The sequence below is a fragment of the Sodiomyces alkalinus genome (genome assembly GCF_003711515.1).
Source record: "Sodiomyces alkalinus F11 unplaced genomic scaffold SODALscaffold_10, whole genome shotgun sequence".
NCBI lineage: Eukaryota > Fungi > Ascomycota > Sordariomycetes > Glomerellales > Plectosphaerellaceae > Sodiomyces > Sodiomyces alkalinus.
This window is the reverse complement of record NW_021167088.1, coordinates 683,303-696,634: the sequence shown is the minus strand read 5'-3', so window position 1 is coordinate 696,634 and position 13,332 is coordinate 683,303. Positions and strand designations below refer to the sequence as shown.

General features: G+C 56.2%; 4 protein-coding genes across 4 annotated transcripts; 2 read left to right on the top strand and 2 right to left on the bottom strand.

Moving 5' to 3' along the window:
* Positions 1-283: 283 nt before the first annotated feature.
* SODALDRAFT_328262 (hypothetical protein) lies at positions 284-847 on the top strand (the record flags this gene model as incomplete). Its single annotated transcript, XM_028610645.1, has 2 exons — positions 284-402; positions 507-847. Coding segments are annotated over exons 1-2 (257 nt in total), but the record flags the coding sequence as incomplete, so codon positions are not given.
* A 217-nt stretch (positions 848-1,064) lies between these two features.
* Positions 1,065-2,125, bottom strand: SODALDRAFT_328260 (YebC-like protein). The gene is made up of 3 exons (XM_028610644.1): positions 2,100-2,125; positions 1,953-2,006; positions 1,065-1,834 (listed from the first exon to the last, which is right to left on the bottom strand). The coding sequence occupies exons 1-3, from the start codon at positions 2,119-2,121 to the stop codon at positions 1,206-1,208; spliced, it is 705 nt and encodes a 234-aa protein (XP_028463677.1). The 5' UTR covers positions 2,122-2,125; the 3' UTR covers positions 1,065-1,205.
* Positions 2,126-2,729: 604 nt separating this feature from the next.
* SODALDRAFT_320363 (ARM repeat-containing protein) lies at positions 2,730-9,294 on the top strand (the record flags this gene model as incomplete). The annotated part of the gene is made up of 2 exons (XM_028609527.1): positions 2,730-8,474; positions 8,704-9,294. 2 exons carry the CDS (start codon positions 2,730-2,732, stop codon positions 9,292-9,294), a joined length of 6,336 nt encoding a protein of 2,111 aa, XP_028463676.1.
* A 1,888-nt stretch (positions 9,295-11,182) lies between these two features.
* Positions 11,183-13,244, bottom strand: SODALDRAFT_53022 (hypothetical protein). The gene is made up of 4 exons (XM_028615455.1): positions 12,755-13,244; positions 12,561-12,699; positions 12,316-12,476; positions 11,183-12,245 (listed from the first exon to the last, which is right to left on the bottom strand). Exons 1-4 carry the CDS (start codon positions 12,836-12,838, stop codon positions 11,385-11,387), a joined length of 1,245 nt encoding a protein of 414 aa, XP_028463675.1. The 5' UTR covers positions 12,839-13,244; the 3' UTR covers positions 11,183-11,384.
* Between the last annotated feature and the right edge of the window lie 88 nt (positions 13,245-13,332).

Here is a 13,332-nt window from a genome sequence, read left to right as displayed (position 1 = left end):
ATAATATGATTTTTTTTTAAATCGTCATATTATCTCCCAAACGAAATGATATTATTTACTTCATACACAATGGTTATTTTATGTGCCATCAAGGACCACAAAGATTGAGAGATTCGCGAAATGGACGACTTTGGATGCGTAGACCGGAGGAACAATATTATGCCGAAGACCGCCGAGCCGGGACGTTCCGATTGGACAGAGCAGAGATCCCCAGAAGCTCTGGGAAGTCCGATGAGCCGATTCTTCGAGTCCTCCATCAGAGCATGCGACTTTCATACCTTGGGCGTAGTTATTGTTTCACTGAGCACTCCCTCCACGGCACGACGAAATCACCCCTTATTAGCGTGGCCATTTGGGAGAGTATATATTGCAAAAATGGGCATTAATCTCGAAGTTTTCAAGGTAAGGTCTTAAGGTCTTTGCTGGACCCTTCATCCACCGTCTTCCCTCGGCGCGGGGTATCGAGTCGAAGTCAACCTTTTACCTGACCTGTCCTATCCATGCAGTTCGGCATGTATCTCATGTTCCCCATTGGGATCATGTTTTACTTTGGGACGAACTTAGACGACAGGTTCTCCGTGCAAGGGTTCTGGCCCAAGGCGGAGCACTCACACAAGATCCCGTTCGACCGCGACGAAATGAAAGCCGAATATGCCCGCTTGCTACGGCGCCAACGCGAGTTTGAACGACTGAAGGCGGGTCGAGAGGGGCAGCAGAATCAGCAGCAGGACAATGAATAGTCGAACTGCGGGCAGAGAGTCCCCGCCCGTTGGTCGACATGGACAGTTGCGAAGACAAACGATGCGAATCGAGCGTGGGGACGACGATAGGCGTTTTTTTTTTTTTTGGCGACGGAATTCGACGGCTATTGAAAATCGAGTGGGCTGTTACACCATCATATATATTGAGTGAACAGTGGCCCCTTGCGGAAAGCGGCCCGCGAGGGTTGTGTACGATGAGACATGTACTATACGAGTACTTGGGCATTTGAACGAGAGGGAGAAGGGAGCAAACTGGATCTGGGACGAAGTCACAGGATGGGATATGGCGGGCGTTATGATGCTGGTTTAAAAGAATACATTGCCGACACACCGCTCATTTGGCAGCTGCGGGCTCGTCTAACTATAGGTACCGTACATAAGGCGAATATATGTTTTTTTATAAGATAAAAGAGATACACATCGATATCACCCATGCGTGGAGACCTACGAATCTATGCTGTCTTTGATACAGGACCACTCCTCATCAGATATAGTCCCCTTCGCGGCATTCGCATACACAGCCTGCACCTCAGGAGACTCCTGCAGCGCAGCCAGCAGATCCCCCAAGGCCTGCGCATCGCCCGCGGAGTCGACCTTGACCTTGGTCTCCTCGTTCGCGTCCCAAACAATCTCGGAGCTCAGAACGCGCCCGCCGAAGCGCGGGGCCAAGCGTTCCATGACGTCGGCAGTCATGCTGGGCTGCGTCCACACCACGACGTTCCCGTCCGGATCGGTCTCGAGGTCCTCGGCCCCGGCCTCGATGGCGTCCTCCATGACGTCGTCGAGGCTCGGGCTCGGACTCGGACTCGGGCCAGCTGTCGCATCGAAGACGACGCGCCCTCGGCGCGTGAAGAGGAAGGCCGCCGACGAGCCGACGCGGCCCTTGTGCGTCTTGACCAGGTGCTTGAGGTGCTCGAGGCTGCGCAGCCGGCTGTCCGTCTCGATGTCCACGATCAGGGCCACGCCGGGAGGCATGATGACCTCGAGTGTCAGGGTGTCGAGGGCGGTCCCCGTCGCGGACCGGCCTTGCCCGCGTGCGACGGCGCTTTCGATGAGGTTCTTGGGTACACCGGCTGCGAATGTGGTGCTGGGAGGTTAGTCCCTGGACGCCCGTTTTTGCTTTCGTCGTTTTGGGGGCGGTGGCGGGGAGAGATGTGTGTTGTTTGATTCGGTCTCGTTTTCTTCAGATACCTTTCTTGGCGGCGGCTACTGCGGTGGCCAACTGAGCGCTATGGAGTCCATGTACTGCAAAAAAGAAATCAAAAAAAATTCCTGGTTAGCGCCGGGAGAATACACGACGAGGCGACCGAAGAATGGAGTTCGAAAGAGGGAACCGACATCTAGATTGCAGGGCGATCATCTTGGAGTGTTGCACGCGCAGGATACCCTTCTGCACGTCGGCTGCGCCCTTGCGGTGCCGGATCTTGGACCACTTGTTGTGACCGGCCGATGCATTCTGTGTTGTCGAAAGGGGACGGAGACATTGTTGGCATAGCACGCGAGCTGGTCGACTTGGTCTACTTGGTAGGCCGCGCGCCGTTATTGATGGGAGAAGGCTTGCTAGCCGGCGCATAGCTGGGTTGTTGAGAAGTACGAAGATGGGTGCTAGATTGGGTCAACTTGCTTCGTTGATGGCAGCTTCTCGAGGTCGGTACACGTGTAGAGAAAAGAGTGGGGCTCAACGGGCCGGAGATCGGCTCCGGCAATAACGGGCAGTGCTCCAGCCACCCAGGTCCATGAAACATTCGGCTGACATAAGCCATACAGTCATGACTAAGTTCACGTGAATTGGCAGACGTTCAAGAACACCCGACCGGTGAGCAGAACATAACGTTTCCAAGTTCAATAAGGTAGGTATCCATCCATCTGTACCTACCGCCTTTAGATGGTTCACCCACCAACATACCTAATTTCTATAACAGCCCTTCCATCCATCCCGACGACAAAAAAACCTCCCTCTCCTCACCTATGTCGTCGACAGAGCTCTCTGAAGCTCACAACGGGTCGAACGGCGCGGGTGTTACGTCGCAAGCCCCCCCAGCGCCAGCCCACGATGCCAGCGTCTCAGCCAACCCCGAGCTGGACCTCCCTAAGCTCCAGTCTCTAGCCACCGACCAGCAACAACTCTTCCTCTTTACCCACGTGTCGGCACTGACGAAACATGTCTTGGCCCTCTCTCCAGACGACTGCACGGCGCAGCAAATGTATATCAAGAAAGAAATCTTCCAGATCCTTACCCTGACATCGCCGCAACCCACTCGAGTGATCCGCAACAACCTAGGTCGGTGCCTGGCGCATATCTTGGGAATAGGAGACCGAAAGCTGCTCTTCGAGACCGTCAACGATCTCATATCCATACTTGCTGGCGGGAAGGGGAAAACGGAGGCCTCTCAGCGAGCCAAGCATGCTGCTGTCACATGCCTAGGAGACGTCTTTGCGGCGGCTGGTGACAGCGCCATTGGCCTCCATCCGTTGGCATGTACCTCTATGCTGAAGCTTCTCAAGGCCTCTTGGAACAATGCGGGCTTGAGGGCCGCCGTGTTTCTCTCTCTCGGCAAGCTTGTCTCCATGGTACGGACCAGTATGGACGAGACGATTACGAGGGACATGTGGAAACAGTCCAGGAGCTTCGCGACAAGCGACAAGGGCTCGCTGGTCGTCGTGTCTGCGTGCCGCTGTTTGAAAGCCCTTGTACGACACACGCCCTACTTTGACAATTCTGGCGACTTCGACAAGTTGCAGGCTGCCGTCTTCAAGATCATCGACTCCCCCTCTAGGCAGGTCAGGCATGCTGCTGCAGAGACCCTCGCTGAGGCCATGCTCCGGGGCTACTCCGAGACGGGTCTCCCGGGCGATGCCGCCTCGTCCAAGGCGAAGAAACCGAAATCCAAAGCGCTACGACGAGCCAGCACGATGCCTAGCAATCTTGCCGACGAGGATGAGCTGCCCACCTCGAGACCTGGGAGTCCCGCCCCTGGCGGTAAAAAGACGCAGCATCTCGCCCTGTCGCTATCGGACATCCTGAAGATCCTATCTACCCATTATACGAAGCTATCCACGTCGAACAGGGCGAGGGCCGCAATTGGGGTGTGCTACGCCAAGCTCTTCAAGAAGCTGGGCGAGAAGGTCGTGGGACCCAATTTCCTGAGGATTGTCGACAATCTGTCCGTCGACCTTCTTGGCCAGCCCACTATCACCAATAACAAATATCGACTGCTGATTTCGAGACGCATCGTGGAGACGATCCTCCAAGACGTCATCAACAAGAAGATTCTTGGCGAGGCCGGTCAGACTTCAGTGGCCAAAGCCCTCATCACGGACATTCTTAAGAATTATCCCCAAGCGCTACCTGAGAGACCCGAGCCGTCTAAGCAGACCTTGATCATCTCACTGGGCGTGGTGGGCTCCCTCGTCGGAAGCCTGGGCTCGGCGGCATACAGCTTCGCAGAGTCCTGCCGAGACGGCCTCCTCGGTATTCTTCAGCATCCGAGCTACTCCGTCCAGGTCCATGCATCGGCTTGCATGAAGGCTCTGGTGCTTGCCTGTCCTCAACAGCTGCTACCTTGTCTGTCCGTTTGCATGAACAGCCTCAACCGAGAACTGTCGCAGTTGACCAATGGCCGGAACTCGCCCAGACGCTGTATAGGATACGCCCATGGACTTGCCGCGACGCTCAGTGCCAGCCCTTCACGCCCCCTCTATGGCTCCGTCGACGTCAACAGTCGCGTGCTGACCATGGCGACCAACTTACTCAAGTCCAGCGGGCAGTCCGAGCTTCGGGTCTCCAGCACTCAGATCCAGGTGGCATGGATCATGATCGGCGGCCTGATGTCTCTGGGGCCCAACTTTGTCAAGATTCACCTTTCTCAACTCCTCTTGCTTTGGAAGAATGCCCTACCCAAACCTCTCTCCAAGGACAACACGGCTCATCGCAGCTTCTTGGAGGCCTCCTTTTTGACGCATGTTCGCGAGTGCGCCCTCGGCTCCATCCTGGCCTTTCTGCAATACAACAGTCGGCTGCTCACCGTCGACGTTTCGAAGCGCATAGCCACCATGCTTCAGAATACGACGGCCTTCCTGCGCTCTCTGCCTGCCAAGAAAACGTCAGAGGACGTTGCGCAGAGGCTGGCCCCGGCACTGCAGCTCCAGGATCTGGACATGATGGTGCAGCGCCGAGTCCTGCAGTGTTACACCAAACTGGTAAATCTGAGCCCGGCGGGTGGTAGCGAGGCGCTCCTGCAGTCGAATCTGCTCACCCTGGCCATCTCCTTGTTCGCGGATCCCGAGAACTACGCCCCCAGTGCCTCGCTCAGTGCATCCATTGCGAACGCTGCCGCCACCTTCGACACGATCTGGGACGTGGGCGACAACTCCGGGTTTGGTATCACGGGCCTTGTGTCCGGCTTCAACGTCCGGCCCCTGCCCGGTCAGCATGAATCATCCATGGAAGACACGCTGCCCCAGGACAATAGCCCGGAAGACACCATTGACAGGCTTCTCCTCAGCCCTATCTGCGGCACCTTGGAGCATGACGCCTCCCTCCTTTACGTTGGCGATTCTGCCCCGGGGCCAGAGGCTCCAGATCCGCCAGCTACCGAGGTTATCAACATGGCCATACAGCTATTCGCATTTGTCTTTCCGCTCACGCCTTCCAAGGTGCAAGAAAGCGTACTCGAGCAGATCAAGACGTTCATGTCCGCAGGATCTTTGCAGAGGGATCCTGGGAGGAGAGCTGCGATGAACGTCAACGTATCACTTGCGGTCCTCTCGACGCTTCGGGTTGCCACGAAGGAGACCGGGGCTCCTTCCGGCGATGTCTCCAATATGGCGGTGGAGAGGCTCCTACAGGATATGCTTCGGGACTTTGTCATCGACGAAGATCAGTATGTGCGGAGCATTGGCTACGCCGCCGTGGCCAGGCTCTGCGACGCGTGTGGCAATGCATTCACCAACCAGGAGATCAAGCACCTTGTCGACACCATCGTCGCCAACAGGGAACCGAGCGCAAGAGCCGGGTGCGCCATGGCGATGGGGGCTATCCAGAAGCAGGTTGGGGGCATGGCTGCTGGTTATCACCTCAAGACGGTTCTCAGCGTCCTCATGTCTCTTGGCAGCGACCCGCACCCCGTGGTCCATTACTGGGCCTTGGAGGCCCTCGCTCTCTCCGCCGATGCCGCCGGCCTCAGCTTCTCGAGCTACGTCCCGGGCACACTGGGCATGCTCGTGCAGCTCTACGTCTCGGATACGCACAACCCCGAAATCTCCTCGCCGGTGACCATGAACCTGGAGATGGAATCGTCCACGACCGCAGCCATCGTCCGTTGCGTCGACTCCCTGATCAACGTCCTCGGCCCCGACTTGCAGGATTCGACCAAGTCAAGGGAACTGATACTCAGCTTGGTGGGCCAGTTCCAGGATGAGGAGGACGTCCTGGTACAGCGAGAAAGCTTGGGCTGCCTGGAGCATCTGTCGTTGTATGCCCCGGGCTACATGGAATTCGAAAGTTACGTCAAGACACTACACCGATACCTCAACTCGGAGGACGCAGCGCTCCGCGATGTGGCCATCGATGGACTCCACAACATGATGAAGCGGGATCCTCTGGACGTCGTCCAAGCTGCGGACAATGGGTTTGAGGATGAACTCTGGCTCGTCCTGGACACCGTCCCCTCGCACGACGGCATCCGGAACATCATTCTCAACTGGCTCAAGCAGACCTCGTTGACCGAAACGGAATCATGGCTCCAAAAGATCCAAAGCGTGCTGAAGATGACGAGGGCAAAACCAAAGGACGAGTCGGACTCGGCGGCTGCCAAGTCGGGCGGGTTGCCGGATCTGCAGGACGAAGAGGTCGCTGGCTTCGCAGCCGCTTCAGGAGCCCCCAAGGACGATTCGGATACCAAGACGGCCTCCGAAGTCGAGCCGCTCCGTTGGCAGGTGACGACGTTCGCGGTCAGCCTCATCAGTGAGCTATTTACCCTTGTCAACAAAGACGTCGCGACGCGCGGCGACTCCCCTGCCCAAGCGGCACTGCAGGGCAAAGTGGGTGATGTCGTCAAGATGGCCTTCTCCGCCTCCACGTCGAGCGTGCTGGAGCTTCGAATCTGGGGGTTGAAGATCATAGGAGACGTTTTGAAGATGTTCGGACGCACTCCCGACCCGGACTTTGAGGAGGCCATGCTGTTGGAGCAGTATCAAGCACAAATCAGCTCCGCCCTGACTCCGGCTTTCGCCGCTGATTCATCCCCCGAACTCGCGTCCGAAGCTGTGAATGTTTGCGCCGGCTTTATTTCCACGGGTATCGTCACGGATGTTGACAGGATGGGCCGTATCCTGAAAACACTGGTCACGGCCTTGGAGAACTTTTCCCGGAACAGCGAAAACGCCGGCATCGGCGATCTGAAGGGACTGAGTTCTAACGCCCAGGTCATGGTCAAGATGTCCGTCTTCTCGGCGTGGGCAGAGCTCCAGGTCGCCAGCTCGGAGCAAAAGTACCTCGTTGACGTCCTCAAGCCTCACATCGGCACCCTCACGCCGCTGTGGCTCGAGTCCCTGCGAGAATTCGCGCGGCTTCGCTTCGAGCCTGATATTTCGATGACACTAGGGCCGCCGTCCCTCACCGGCAGTCTCGATACCATATATGCGGCGCTCAACCGTGAGACGCTCCTCAAGTTTTACCAAGAGTCTTGGCTGAAGCTAGTGGACGCGATCGCGAGTCTCATCGAGCAAGACAGCGAATTCGTCTTCGACGCCCTTGATGGCAAGGGGTCCGATGCGCCATCGACTAACGGCCACGGCCATGGCAAGGGACCGGATATAAACTACCGCGACGAGCCGGTGGCTTTCTTCTTCGTCCTCTTCGGCATTGCATTCGAGGCGTTAGCAACCCGTTCGAGCCAGCCGGACACCTTGGCGACGCAGGAACAGACCTTGGCCATCCTACAAGCGCTCAAGAAAATCCTCCACCCGAGCGTCTCCGGCCACGCCATCTATCGCGAAGCCATCTTCTCTGAACTGATGGAACTTCTAGACCGCTTGGTCCTAACCGAGGGTCTTGACGTGCAAGGTGTCATTGTAGATATAGCCAAAGCTCTTTGCGTTTCTCATCCTTCGGCGAGGAAGAAAGACGCGGCCGATGACGACGGCGACCTCTCTGACGACATTGAACAACTCTTCGAGCTGACTCGGATCAGCGTGCTCGTGCTCTCCGGCCTGCTGCCCAACCTCTCGCCCGAACCTCAGCCGACTAGGTTCCAGACCACGGACGAGGCCATCCTGCTCATCCGGTCCTCGGTGGACGCCCTGGTCGACGCGGCCGAGGTCTTCCCCGCCATCATCAAGACCGACCTCCACGCATGCATCATTCACATCTTCTCCACTGTCCTCGCCACGCCGTCCTGTCAGCAAGTTGTCGTCGCCCAGTCACTGCCGACCTTGAAGCGGTTCATCTCTAGCATGTCCAGATCTCGCGCAACGGGCGAACAAGAAGGCGGATCCGTGACGGATGTACAGCTTCAGGCATGCCTTCGACGCTTCTTGTCCATCTACCTCAACGCGCAGAAGCGGGAAGCAGCTACCTCCCTTAGCTGTGTGAAGAACTGCTTGCTTGCTATTACTATTTTGTTTACCGGAGGCCAGAATCAGCTCGGTGCGAGTGAGCCGTTGGTCGCACGATATCTTGATGAGTTGATCGACTGCCTCACGGATCGAATGGTACGTTGCTGGCATACTTTGCCCAACCCCTCCCCCCCCCCCCCCTTTTTTTTTTTGTCCCCGTTTCGAACCTATTGTGGGCAGCTTTGATTTGTTTGCATGCCTTTTTTTTCGCTTTTTTTTTCTTGTCTGTTTTCCTGGAAAATCAACTCCCACCGGTCATCTTCCTTTTCTGGGAGGCTGACAGGGATGAGCCGAGGGCTGACCGTGTCTTACTTTTCATCTCCAGACCGCCAAGATCGCAGCAAACTGCATCAAATCGCTGCTGCTCCAGCCGAAACCCACGCGTGCCGACCAGACCATGGCCCGCTACCTCCTGCCACGCCTCATCACCTTCGTTACCAACACGGACCCGGAGGACCCGGAAGATGCCCGCGGCCTGGTCTGCGGCACGCTAACGCAGCATCTCGTCACTATGGCCTCCTCCTTCTCCTCCTCCTCCTCCTCCTCAGCTGCCAGTGCTGCTGCTTCCGCCACCACTACCGCCACCGCCACCACCACCACCGGAGAAACCCGAGACCGTGTTATGGCCGGCATGGCGCTGGTGATACCCACCCTCCTGGCGCGGGCGTCAGCCGAGGGCAGGGAAACCTACCGGGAGACGAGCACCCGGCTCCTCGAACTGGCGAGCGCAGACCAGGCTGCCTTCAAGGCCGTCCTGGGGGGTATGAGCGATGGGCAGAAGGCCTTCTTGGAGGAAGTGATTCGGGCGGGCCGGGATGCGGCCGGCGCGGTAGAGCGGACCGTAGGCGGTGGCGCCGGTGCTAGCAACGGTGGCCATCCAACCATCGAGCTCAAGATGAACTTTGGGAGTCCGTAGGACCTGGCACAGGAACGATAGTGTGTCGGGGGGGGGTTGGGGGTTGGGGGGGTTGGCGGTTGGCGGTTGGCGGTTGGCGGGCATGGTTCGAGCGTTTGGCTCTCCCTCCCGCAGATGGACATTGCATTGTGAATATATCATTTAATTAGCCTTCATGGGGGAGACAAAGCATACCTTAATGACGCACGAACGCCATCGAGTGCAGGAAACCGGAGCCATGCCGGATCAGCAGCGCAGTGGCACACCCATAACGACTACCTAAGCACCATCATGGCTGAGCACCGTCACGGCTGACCGGAGAGGACATACCATACGTCCCTCCTCCTTATTATCATTGGTCTCCTGTCCCCCCGAGGCCCCCCCGCCTCAGGACATGGAGACCCTGATTTGCCGACAACTCATGCCCACTTTCCATATTCGAGAGTCAGTGCTCAGGCTCTTGTGCTACCTCCCACCGCGACAATGACGAAAAAGACCAGACGGCCACCCATTCAGGACCTCCATGCAGAAAGGAAGGGTGTGCATGTATGTATGTATGTATGTATGGATATATATCAGCGCGCGCCTGTGATGATGGACCACGCAACCACTCCTAAGTTGTGTCTAGACTGTCAAGCCGAGACCCAGCACACATGGGCTCTCCCGTCCCGCAGTGAATAGACCACTAGCTTGAAAGGAGAAAAAAAAAACCAAAGAACAGAAAAAAGAAACAAGTCAAGCCTGGACCACCAGGGGAACCCTAGGGTCGGCCCGTTCCAGACTTGTCAACGTCTTCCAAGCTTCCCTATCTTACACCACGTCTTACCACGTCACCCGTCACGTCAGGCTACGATTAGCCTGTGGCCTGAAGAGGGATAGTGTGCTTTTGCAACGCGTATCTAGATGGTGAGTATGCTGGCTGATGCGAGAAGTGGCGGAAGCCAAAATAGGTTTCCGGCTGGGCAGGCCAGTCAAACCCGCCAATGAAGGCGCATTCAGCTGCCGCACCGTGTTCCCTGGTGCGCCCAGGGGAATCCTGACGTTTTATTCCGTCGTTCCCCGTGCTGCGGCTACTGAGCTCAGACCCCTAACACTGGGGCAGAGAAGTCCGTCACATTTTTGCTTCTCCGAGGTGGGGAGGGAGAGAGAGGGAGGGGGAGAAAGAGAGGGAGACGAGGAAATCCAAGAGAATCTTGGTCTGCCCCTGGTTTTCAGTGACGGTTGTGAATCGGAATGTTTGGGAGGACGGCAGCGATGGGGGGAACCCAAGATGACCTTTCGCCGTCTCTGCTAGATGCAGGACCATGCCGGTACAGTGCGTGGATCGAAGTTGGGTGCACCGACGGTGGAAGAACTCGGAGCTTGGGCCCGTGTGATATAGCGTAGCACCCGCATGCGTATGGTATGTGCGCTCTGCTCGTCTCAAAGGCCATGCGCCAATGGGCGTTCACCGGTCTCTATATATATACGTAAGTGGAAAGAAGTTGCACAGCAGGTAGGAGTATACCTAAGAAGGAGGACCCCGGCTCCTGACACAAACCTTTCAGGGATAACCCGCACCAAGGAAAGAATATCCGAAAAGGGAACCCATCTGATGCACGGAGACAGAAGCAGAAAGACTGGAAAATGATCGAAGGTCACCCGCGTTGTTCCTCGAGTCGGTGCCACTGCACACACCATGTGCAAGGAACCCCCTTAGTATTGCCATGCTTGTCCTTACACCCTACAGGCGGCCACTCAAAAAGCTTGGCTGTGTAAGCAGCCTACCCTAAGTCCAAAGCGAAGCCCTGCGCTCGTCATGTCGTTGCTATATATCCTGTCGAGGATGGCTGCACAGGTATCACTGCTCGGTCTCGGCGCGTCAGTCGTGGACGGAATTTGACGTCAAAACCCTCCATTTCATCGCCGTGTTTTGTCAGATTTGTGGCATCTTGTTCTCTGGTGTTTTCTAATCAACTCCGCCCCAAAAGGGCGGCAACAACGTAGCGGCAAGCCTGCTGACCGGGGCTGACGGGGCTTGACTTGGGTGATCCGAAAACAGAGCAGGAACAATAAATAGCTGGATACATATAGACCTTGATGACGAGAACAGAAACCGGCCCAACTCGAAGTTAGAAATCAGACCCTGAGCCCCCGAATCGTTGGCTGTCGGGCGATCTTGACCACCGGCTGGATCCGTCGGCAATGACAGGCTGGATTCGTTGTCTTCCATGACCCTCGGCCCAGTCCCGGTCGTCCAGTGCCAATTTGTCGAACAGCTCATATGTCGACTGCTGCAAACCCTCGTTGTCCCTCCCCCTGCTTTTGGTGACTTCTTTCTTCTCCTTTCCCCTTTTGCTGCACCGATCTTTGCGCTTGTCCAGGCTCTTTTCCTCCTTGGCCTTTTTCTGAGGAGGAAAATCGTAAGGTGGCTCACGAGCACTGTCACCTATAAGCCTTGCTTCCAGGTGTTGTCGTTGAAATGGCCTTCCATTCAAATCGTCGGCCACTTTTTCAGCCATGTCGCGGCTCTTGAATGTCACATATACATGGCCACGTAGCCGACCATCCCGCGCCCGTGGGAAGTCTATGTGCTGCAGTTGGCTTTTGTCCGTGGTTAGCTTCCTCGCTGAGCTTTTGACCATCTTGCGGACCTGGTCCTCCGAAGTGTTGTGACCGAGGTGCGTGATGAGAATCCTCCGCTGGTCCGCTGCTGACCATTGGTCCGAATGATCGTACGGCCCAGGCATTTCGCTCTCAGCATGTCCCTGTACGTTATACTGTGAGGAAGGCGAGTATGCCCCATGCCCATAGTCAACCTGGGCTCGAGTATCCAGGTTCTCGTATTGGTATCTCGAGGTAGCGGCGGTTGGATGAGCTGCAGCTGCCTCTGTGGGAGAATAAAAAGCCGGCGGCGTAGCCCCATATCCAAAGGCAGGCGGCTGAACGAATGGGCTACCAACGGCAGGTGCAGGCTCGGTGCCAGCTGACCACTACACTTTTGTTAATATCCAAGCTGATTTGAAGTTTACAGAACGAGGTTTCCCCCCCCAAAACACGTACCCGACCAGAGTACGAGGGAGAATTTAAGGCGGATGTGGTTTGAAACTGAGGTGCTGGCTTTTGGGTTGCATCGACGAGGTCCTTGATCTTGATTCGTTCCGTTGCATTGCGACCATCAGCAATAATGCTTCTCCCGCCGAATTCACCTTGATTCAGCAGAGCTGCATTTTCCTGTCAGTATGTGCGTGCCCTGGACCCATTGCATTGCATTGTGTGTTTGTGTTATGATTGTGTTATGAACCTACCCCATGCCCGAAGGAAGTTCTCTTCCCCCTTGACCCTGACCCAGCCCGAAGTGCTGCTATTGAATATCTCAACATGTTCAACAGCGCAGCAGCACTGGAGCCAGTCTTTGATTTCGCGCCAATTGGTCATAAAGGGAAGCTGATACGCCGTGTCAGGTCTGAGCACCTCAAGCTCTGCAGGGAAGTTGACGAACATTGGCAATGGTAATATAATACAAACCGGTCTTACAACCTGGTTCTACGTCGCGTAAAATGCTTTTCGCCGACCTCGATGACATCTTGTCTCGTCAGGACCCTTGCCTCGTACGTTGTTGGGAAGAATGAGGTGTTAACGAAGTAATGCCGCCAACAACCTGGCAGACTCTATGCCGAGAAGGCGAAGAGAACTGGTTTAGGAAAGTCGAAGGAGCAGACAAATAGGCTTGATGATGTGCACTAGTCGGTTGACCAAGATTATGGTGAGTAGTTGAGGGGAATAGGGAAGCGAGCAAGGCATACACTACCCCCTCGCATGCTTTTTAGATGGCTCCGCCGGGGCTCAATGGTAGTGATTCGCCATCAGGATGACCCATCAGCCTCGGACCCTGACTTCAATCATGCCGAAAACCACTCTCATTCAGTGATGGCGCGATAACGCTTAATCACCTTGTTTTGCTGCTTGCAGCACTCCACGCGGGAGCCTCTGCACTCCCCGGCCTGTAGAGAAAGCACAGCCTATTGGGCAAGTTGACCACCACCATAACAGCTACGGAGCTGGAAGTGGTTCATCTCA

What these genes read in the sequence shown, in the direction of transcription:
- SODALDRAFT_328260 (XM_028610644.1), bottom strand. Translation starts at nt 2,121, where the DNA reads ATGATCGCCCTGCAATCTAGAT. An exon ending in GATCGCCCTGCAATCTAGAT is followed by an intron (nt 2,007 to 2,099) that starts GTCGGTTCCCTC and finishes TCTTTTTTGCAG; the next exon opens with TACATGGACTCCATAGCGCT. An exon ending in AGTAGCCGCCGCCAAGAAAG is followed by an intron (nt 1,835 to 1,952) that starts GTATCTGAAGAA and finishes CCACATTCGCAG; the next exon opens with CCGGTGTACCCAAGAACCTC.
- SODALDRAFT_53022 (XM_028615455.1), bottom strand. Translation starts at nt 12,838, where the DNA reads ATGTCATCGAGGTCGGCGAAAAGCATTTTACGCGACGTAGAACCAGGT. An exon ending in ATTATATTACCATTGCCAAT is followed by an intron (nt 12,700 to 12,754) that starts GTTCGTCAACTT and finishes ACGGCGTATCAG; the next exon opens with CTTCCCTTTATGACCAATTG. An exon ending in CTCCCTCGTACTCTGGTCGG is followed by an intron (nt 12,246 to 12,315) that starts GTACGTGTTTTG and finishes ACAAAAGTGTAG; the next exon opens with TGGTCAGCTGGCACCGAGCC.